The 9,271-nt window shown below is 36.9% G+C and overlaps 1 protein-coding gene across 1 annotated transcript; it reads left to right on the top strand.

Moving 5' to 3' along the window:
* The first annotated feature begins 21 nt into the window (after positions 1-21).
* Positions 22-8,103, top strand: LOC137038496 (uncharacterized). Its single transcript, XM_067413086.1, has 11 exons — positions 22-796; positions 3,044-3,236; positions 4,614-4,836; positions 4,942-5,215; positions 5,304-5,481; positions 5,650-5,726; positions 5,823-6,003; positions 6,153-6,401; positions 6,493-6,664; positions 7,443-7,588; positions 7,764-8,103. The coding sequence occupies exons 1-11, from the start codon at positions 524-526 to the stop codon at positions 7,982-7,984; spliced, it is 2,187 nt and encodes a 728-aa protein (XP_067269187.1). The 5' UTR covers positions 22-523; the 3' UTR covers positions 7,985-8,103.
* The last annotated feature ends 1,168 nt before the right edge of the window (positions 8,104-9,271 follow it).

Genomic DNA, 9,271 nt, shown 5'->3' with positions numbered 1-9,271 from the left:
AAAGTGTTAAGGATTATTTATGTGCCCGTTATCATCAACACAAATTCATAGTACATGTTAAAACATTAATGTAGTCTCCTTAAAATGTCCTGGCTAATCCAAGCTTTATAAGTGAAAGCAGATCAAAATTTGAAGCTCAAAAAGGTGTATCCATTTTTAAAGTAATCCACACAGCTCCAGGGGGTTAATAAGGCCTTATGAAGCGAATCAATGGGTTTGTGTAAGAAAAACATCCATATGGGGTGGTAAAACACGATTTAACTTTTCTAACTTTAGCTAGTGTGTAATGTTGCTGTTTGAGCATAAACAACATCTGCAAAGTTACAACGTGCTTTTAAAGAAATACATTTCTAAGGACTACAGCAAACGGCCGGTAGTGAACCACAGCCTTTTCCTCCAGTCTAGCTGACATCAGCGGGTTGAATATTTACATTAACCCCTCCTCCGAGAATATTAAATAAGGGGGGAGGCCATTGTTTATTGCTGCAGTAAAGAGTTAGTAGGCTGGAGCGTTGTTGCCGTGATGCCGAGGAAACGCTGTTATTTTCATCCGGATTGCAGGTCCACTTTGTTCCGCCTTCCTAGGGACGTGGGAGTTAGGGATCATTGGTTACATTTTATTTTTAACTCGGTCCCTCATGATTATCATCCAAATCTCGCTCTCTGTGCTGCTCATTTCACCGAGGAAAGCTTCCACAATCTTCGCGAGTTCAATGCAGGATTCGCACACCGGCTTGTCCTGAAAGATGGAGCGGTTCCAACTTTAAAAACAGAAGCTGCTTGCGGTCCACAACCTGTAAGTATGATTTTTTTTTTCGTCTATGTTTTTTTTTTGCTGTAATAGTTCGTATTGTTAATTGTACGTTGTAGCGAGGAAATAAACTAATGCTGTTTGACTTACGCTGTTTGGCTCTGCAAACCAGTTAAATGTTCATTCATACTTAACTTAACGTTATCCGACAAACACCTAATGTTACAAAAATTTTAAAATCTCAACAGCGAACTTGGAATTATTGTAAATTATTCTTTGATTCAAGCTTTTATGTACAGTATTGTTCAAAATAATAGCAGTACAATGTGACTAACCAGAATAATCAAGGTTTTTCGTATATTTTTTTATTGCTACGTGGCAAACAAGTTACCAGTAGGTTCAGTAGATTCTCAGAAAACAAATGAGACCCAGCATTCATGATATGCACGCTCTTAAGGCTGTGCAATTGGGCAATTAGTTGAATTAGTTGAAAGGGGTGTGTTCAAAAAAATAGCAGTGTGGCATTCAATCACTGAGGTCATCAATTTTGTGAAGAAACAGGTGTGAATCAGGTGGCCCCTATTTAAGGATGAAGCCAACACTTGTTGAACATGCATTTGAAAGCTGAGGAAAATGGGTCGTTCAAGACATTGTTCAGAAGAACAGCGTTCTTTGATTAAAAAGTTGATTAGAGAGGGGAAAACCTATAAAGAGGTGCAAAAAATGATAGGCTGTTCAGCTAAAATGATCTCCAATGCCTTAAAATGGAGAGCAAAACCAGAGAGACGTGGAAGAAAACGGAAGACAACCATCAAAATGGATAGAAGAATAACCAGAATGGCAAAGGCTCAGCCAATGATCACCTCCAGGATGATCAAAGACAGTCTGGAGTTACCTGTAAGTACTGTGACAGTTAGAAGACGTCTGTGTGAAGCTAATCTATTTTCAAGAATCCCCCGCAAAGTCCCTCTGTTAAAAAAAAGGCATGTGCAGAAGAGGTTACAATTTGCCAAAGAACACATCCACTGGCCTAAAGAGAAATGGAGGAACATTTTGTGGACTGATGAGAGTAAAATTGTTCTTTTTGGGTCCAAGGGCCACAGGCAGTTTGTGAGACGACCCCCAAACTCTGAATTCAAGCCACAGTACACAGTGAAGACAGTGAAGCATGGAGGTGCAAGCATCATGATATGGGCATGTTTCTCCTACTATGGTGTTGGGCCTATTTATCGCATACCAGGGATCATGGATCAGTTTGCATATGTTAAAATACTTGAAGAGGTCATGTTGCCCTATGCTGAAGAGGACATGCCCTTAAAACGGTTGTTTCAACAAGACAATGACCCAAAACACACTAGTAAACGGGCAAAGTCTTGGTTCCAAACCAACAAAATTAATGTTATGTAGTGGGCAGCCCAATCTCCAGACCTTAATCCAATTGAGAACTTGTGGGGTGATATCAAAAATGCTGTTTCTGAAGCAAAACCAAGAAATGTGAATGAATTGTGGAATGTTGTTAAAGAATCATGGAGTGGAATAACAGCTGAGAGGTGCCACAAGTTGGTTGACTCCATGCCACACAGATGTCAAGCAGTTTTAAAAAACTGTGGTCATACAACTAAATATTAGTTTAGTGATTCACAGGATTGCTAAATCCCAGAAAAAAAAATGTTTGTACAAAATAGTTTTGAGTTTTCACAGTCAAAGGTAGACACTGCTATTTTTTTGAACACACCCCTTTCAACTAATTGCCCAATTGCACAGCCTTAAGAGCGTGCATATCATGAATGCTGGGTCTCATTTGTTTTCTGAGAATCTACTGAACCTACTGGTAACTTGTTTGCCACGTAGCAATAAAAAATATACTAAAAACCTTGATTATTCTGGTTAGTCACATTGTACTGCTATTATTTTGAACAATACTGTACTCTTTATCTACAGGCATGCTAATCATGGTTCCGTGTTTGATTTGGCTACTATAGTAAAGACAATGTTTAGTGTTCGTTTTGGGTTAATAGTTCTTGTGACAGATATTTGGCTATAATCGTTCTAAAAATACAAAAGTATCTGTGCCATTTAGTAGCGACCCCTGCACATCCACAGTCTTTACTAAAAAAAATCACTTTGAGGACTTTAGTAGGCTATAACTTGTTTGAGTGATTATATTAAATTATTGTTTATGAAGCTTTTTTTGTGGTCTAATTATTATACAGTCATTCATTTTTTACATGTCAAATGTATGTTTTTTCTCTTATTTGATCATTGATTACATATTGTCATTATTTCTTACAGACAACATCTCAGCAGGGATCGAGTTCTCAAGAGTTCCCCACCACATCTACACTTGTGACTACACATGAATTTGGCTGTCAGTCAGACCCTATAGAGACTAAAACTGTAGCCACAGCGATGAAGCCAAACATCCGATCAGTGGGCACACAACTTTCAATGGGTACATTGCGCAATTGCCACTTCAGGAGCAAAGGTATGAAATACTGACATGAAATGTGTTTGTGTTTGCTTATCATATGCAGTACTAGTAGTACATATTGTTTTTTTATTAGGGCCCAAGCCCTGAAAGGGCGCAGAGCCCTATTGCTCTTCTAAGAATTATTAGGGGCCAAGCACCGAAGGTGCTTAGGCACCTATTGTAATTGATGGCGTTCTTCTTATTATTATTCTTCCGCTCTTGAGTCTATGGCAGCCCATAGAACCGTATGGTAAAAAGTTGTAAAAAATTGGCACACAGATAGAAGATCATCCCAACTGTTACTATAGCAAATTTTGAGTCTCTAACTCAATCCCTCTAGCGCCACTATCTGTCCAAAATTGCACTCACGTTTATGCTAATAACTTTTGAACCATGAGGGATTCCGTTAAAATCTTCCCGCCATTTTGAATTTTCCAAAAAAATACTACTTTTACGAAATTTGTACCAGATCATCTTCAGACCGTGCCAACAAAAATGTATTAAATTCAAGTTGATTCGTATAATTTTTTTTGATAAATGCGCAAACGCATTTTATGTAGCGGTTGCAAAAATATACTTAAGGCTGTATCGCTGCAATGCTTTATTATATTGAAACCAGCGTTTCGGCGCAGTGCCACCTACTGGTCCCGAGATACAAAAAATGGCTATTTTAGCTTATAACTGCTGAAGAGTTTGTCCAAAAATCATAAAAGTACTCTTGTTAGATTCGGAATGTCATTCCGAGTCCACAGATATCCAATTGTTCCATATCAGCCATTTTGGGTGTCGGTCATTTTTTTATTTTATCTAAAAATGCGGTATTTTACAAATGCATTAACATATCGTTATGAAACTTATTATGCTTCTTTTGCACCACACCCTGAAGGTACTCAAAGTTTCGGGGCAGCGTCACCTTGTGGTCAAAATGTATAACACAATTTTTAAAAAGTCTAATAACTTTTGAATAAATTATCCTATTATAATGAAACTGGTCATAATACATTCCTTGGCTACTGCTGAGAACATAGATGTCAATTTTGCCATATTTGGTAAAACTTCCTCTTCTCCGGCTTGTTATTAGTTAAAAACGTACTTTTTCAAACTCCTCCTAGGCCGTTTGTCCGATTTTCACCAAAATTGAATCGTATCATCTTCAGACCATCCCAACAAAAAGTTATAGATTTCAACATCAACATCGCCCCCTTGAAAAACTGGGTCTACATATCAAACACACGTTGCATGTACATGTATGAAACTCGGTACACGTACAGATCTCATCTGGCCAAGCAACTTCCATACTCATTACAATTGTTATACTGGCTACTGAAAATTGTAACAGCATGAAAGATGGTTTTGAGTAATTGTATTGTTTATTTTTTTGGGGACTTGTAGGCATTCAGACAACATTTTATGGTCATGATGTGGGCACTCAAACAACTGAGATGTTTCCTGATGTGCAGCTGTCTTCAACAGCAGTAAGGGGCTCAGTCTTCAGGCCCAGCAAGAGACCTCGACTGGTGTTAGATGATGAGGAGGAAGAACCAGAATTACATGTCGAACCCAATGATTCCACATATAACCCAGATTCTGTTGTCACTGAAGAATCTGAATTGACGTAAGATATAAATAGATATAACACATTTTTTCTATTACATTTGTTTTTAAAAATATAAAACATGAAAGCACCTTCCTAATATTTCTTCTTTTTATATTGCCTTAGGATAGAACCACAGCCCGAACACAGCGAAAACAAGTACATTGTTTTTGAAAGTTGTCTTCGAGAGCTGTTTGTGTCCTGTCCAGTTTGTAAGACGAAGTGTGTTGTCCAGAGCAGACGAAGGGGGACTTTTGTTGCATTCACCCAGCTTTGTGAAAAGTGTAACTACCACAGACAGTGGCAGAGCCAGCCCATGTTAGGGAGTACCCCACTTGGAAACCTGCTATTGTCTGCTGCAACATATTTTACTGGGGGATCTTTTAAACAACTAGAGAAGGTATTACAATTATTATAAAGTTCACAAAAAAAGTACTGTGTTGTTTCAGTAAGTATGAACTTTACAAATGTTATTTCTATGTTCATAGATTTTCAAGGCCATGAAGCTCCAGATTATGCAGTTTGTAACTTTTAGGATTCACGCCAGGAATTTCATTGAGCCAACCATAATACACAAGTGGAACCGCGATCAACTGAATCTTATAAGGCAGCTGCAACAGAGAGGAAATATAGCTGTGGCTGGAGATATGCGTGCTGACACACCAGGTACGTTTAGAGTATAAAAAAAAATCACTGTTTATATATATATATATATATATATATATATATATATATATATATATATATATATATATATATATATATATTCTTTGAGTTTTCCCAAAATGTTATGATACTGTAATGTTCTACATATATTTATGATATTTACAATAGGACACTCAGCCAAATTTGGCAGCTACACCATTATGCACATGGAAACCAACAAAATTCTGGATCTTCAACTAGTTCAGGTTATTAATTCCTAAGCATTTAATAAAATGTTATACTTTCTTTAATCTGTTGTTGTTTATAGTCCTACATTTGAAATGTTGTGTACCCAATAACAGAGCAACGAGGTTGGTGGCAGTTATCATATTGAAAAGGAGGGATTAAAGCGTTGTCTCGATAAGCTGGAGTCTAACGGTTTAGCTGTTGACTACATAGTCACCGATCGCCATCCGCAGATTCAGAAGTACCTGAGGGACCGTAATATCACTCAGTTCTATAATGTGTGGCACTTTGAGAAAGGTAATTATTTATCTTTGTGTTTTTAATCAAACGCAAAGTTGATTCTTGTTCAATTAATTGTGTTTAACTGTTCAACCTAACTTTTATTTTTGGTGTTATTTGATTATCTTGAAATAATGATTGTACAACCAAGCTTTTACTTTGTACAGGTTTATCTAAGAAACTTGACAAACTTTCAAAAATGAAGGACTGCGAGGTGCTGAAAAAGTGGTTGCACGGCATCAAAAACCATGTTTACTGGAGTGCGAGTTCCTCTGAGTCTGGGCCAGAAAAGGTGGCGAAGTGGACTTCACTGCAGAACCACATACAAAATGTACATGTTCATGATAACCACCTCTTCCCCAAGTGTGAACACCCAGACAAAGTTTCCAGGGATCCAACAAAATGGTTCCAACCGGGTATGAAAATATAGAGAGACTAAGTAAAATGACAGTACACTGGTAAAAATTTCAGAATTTCTTCATATTTTTTAAATCTGTTTGGTTATAGGATCAATAGCACTCCACAGAGTGGAAAAGCTATTATACAACAAGAGAGTGCTCAAGGATATAGAAAAGCTCAGCCACCACTTTCAGAAATCGTCGCCGGAGGCATTCCACAGTCTGATTTTGCGTTTTGCCCCAAAGAACGTGATTTTCCCTTTCATAGGAATGTTGTGCAGGTAATAATCTTTGACATATTCATTAATATTTATAATCATTGTTTCTTATTCAATGTTTTTTATTTATTATTTTATTCATATTATATTAATGATCTTTCCCTATAATAAATAATGTACTTTCCTAATAAGTCAAAAAAGGTTCAATTGGCTAGGAGCCTTGCCTTTGGCCATATGTCATGAGTAGCAGACAGAGGTGGACAAAGTACACAACTTCATTACTTGAGTAAATGTAAAAGTACTACTGGTCAAATATTACTCCATTACAAGTGAAAGTTGTAAAAACAGATTTTTACTTGAGTGAAAGTACAGAAGTATTTGTTTTCAAAAGTACTTAAGTATAAAAGTAAATTTCCTTTTTTATGCCAATGCATTATTTTATTATTGTTGTATAAATGCACACTGTCTTCATGGTTTAAGCCAGTCAGTGATGCTCCATCTGACAATACTAGCATACAACTAACTTAAACTCATATAAACTTGTATAAAAGTTACAAAGCTCTTTACTCAAAAAGTGTACTTAAGTAACAGTACTCACGTAAACATGCTTAGTTACTGTCCACCTCTGGTAGCAGAGATATAAAGAGGTAGAGAGCCTTCCATCTTTGCACGCACTCTCTCATTCTCTTGACTAACTGTGTGACTGTGAGCCTTTCATGCAAGAAAGAAAGCATTATAATAATTGATTGAATATTTGTCTCTTATTCAGAATTGTTTGTTTATTTGCCACAATACAGTCTACTAATGTTTGCATATTTTATGGACTGTGCAATGGTTACAGGCTGTATCTTGCAGCAATGCACTATAATGAAAATGCTAACCGTGAGCAGGCAACAACTGAAGGACAGGCTGTGTATAAGTTCATTTTTCCAAAGTCCAAAAAAGGGGAATGCACAGCAAAGCCAGTGAAAATAGAGCCAACATACAGTAAGTTGTAAAATATATTTATTAAAAATAATATATTTAAAAAAAACAGCTATAATAAAATAAATATAAGCTTAAGAATATTTAAAAATATAACATCTAAATAATAAAACAAAGGTAGATTGTTTATCAGTAATTATGTAAAACCATTGAGTGACTGTATTCTGTCTTATTACAGTCTATGTTGATGACCTTATGAGTCTTCTGCTACATAAAGTATTTGTGGACCCCACGCCATATGCGGAAGAGCTGCACACAATCCCCATTCCACCTCCTCTTTCATCACAGTTTGAAAACCCCTCCAAAGAAGAGGTGACTGCCCACCGTGTGTCACAATTCAGTCGAGGGGTGGCCGCAACCCAACACACTGTCCAGCTGGATCCGGCCAACAACACATGAAGGGATGACAACCCTCACACTACCTCCTAGAGAGCCCCAGCACCAGCTGACAAAGCTGCGATAGTTCAGATAATGGAAACGCCTATGGCAGGAATAGAAAACCTCAATATTGTATATAAAACCAGTGGTATATTGGAAACATGTATATGTGATGTGTAAATATGTTTGATAAAACTTGATATTTTGATAGATTTTGTATCTGCTACAGATGTTGCATGTCTTTCCTTGTATATATATTTTCATAAAATGTAATAAATACTTACTCTTCTTCATTTCTACGCCTTACTAGTCGATAGTTGTCTCTGTAAATATTATTGATATTTTGTAAAGTATATGGATTTAAGCAGTTTGGTTTGAAACCTGGATGATCAACTATACGTGTTGGAGGGTCTGGAACCGCCATCATTCGTTTTACAACCTAAACATTAAACAGGTTCTATGAAGCCTATTCCTCAAGATTATACATAACTATGAACAAATTATGCATCATGTTGGTGCTAGCTTATTAAACTACCTATTGTATTTCTTTACAGCTGATGTTTTCCACTTCAGTTGGCATTTTTGCAGTTATTACATGTACACCTAATAAATAATATATTATTTAAAAAGTTATTTAATACACTTTTGTTAATAGACAAACACTTAATGTTATAAATTAAACATCAACTATGATAATTAGTACAATTCAATAACAATGTATCTAAAAAGTATGAGACAAAAAACAAACAAAATAAAAATAAAATCTGAAATATCGTTTAAAGGGTTACTTCAGCGATTAGCATATGGCTTTGTATCAGTAGAAACCCTGGAGTATATTCAAATTATTCTGAGAATTATTATTCTCCGATGACGCAAATATTGTCAATTTGCGTCATCGGAGGAATGTTTGGCCAGAGGCTAAAGACTACAGCCAGCAGAGGGAGCCATTTCCACATGTTTTCAATCCGCGTGTGGGGGATGGGAGATCGCACTCACGGCTCAGCTCGCAACTGCAGCCTCAGGCATTCATGGAAACGGAGCGGCCAGCGGAGCAATGTAAGTGTTTTAACTTCTCAAATGAATTCCTATGAAAGTTAATCTTCCAAGGGCATGAACTTTAAATGCCCCAGACTGAACACGCATTGTGAATCCATGCCGCGAGTGCGGACACGTTTACCTCAGCTCTCATCATGAGAGCTCATTCAGCTCATCACAAATGCATGTAATTTGACTCCTGCAACGTTTATGCTGTGTGACACTCCCTCAGCGGCGAGAACACATATTGAACAGACACTTGTAGTACATTGT

The sequence above is a fragment of the Pseudorasbora parva genome, chromosome 13 (assembly GCF_024679245.1).
Source record: "Pseudorasbora parva isolate DD20220531a chromosome 13, ASM2467924v1, whole genome shotgun sequence".
Classification (NCBI taxonomy): domain Eukaryota; kingdom Metazoa; phylum Chordata; class Actinopteri; order Cypriniformes; family Gobionidae; genus Pseudorasbora; species Pseudorasbora parva.
Note: the sequence above shows the minus strand (reverse complement) of the source record. Positions and strands in the feature narration are given on the sequence as shown.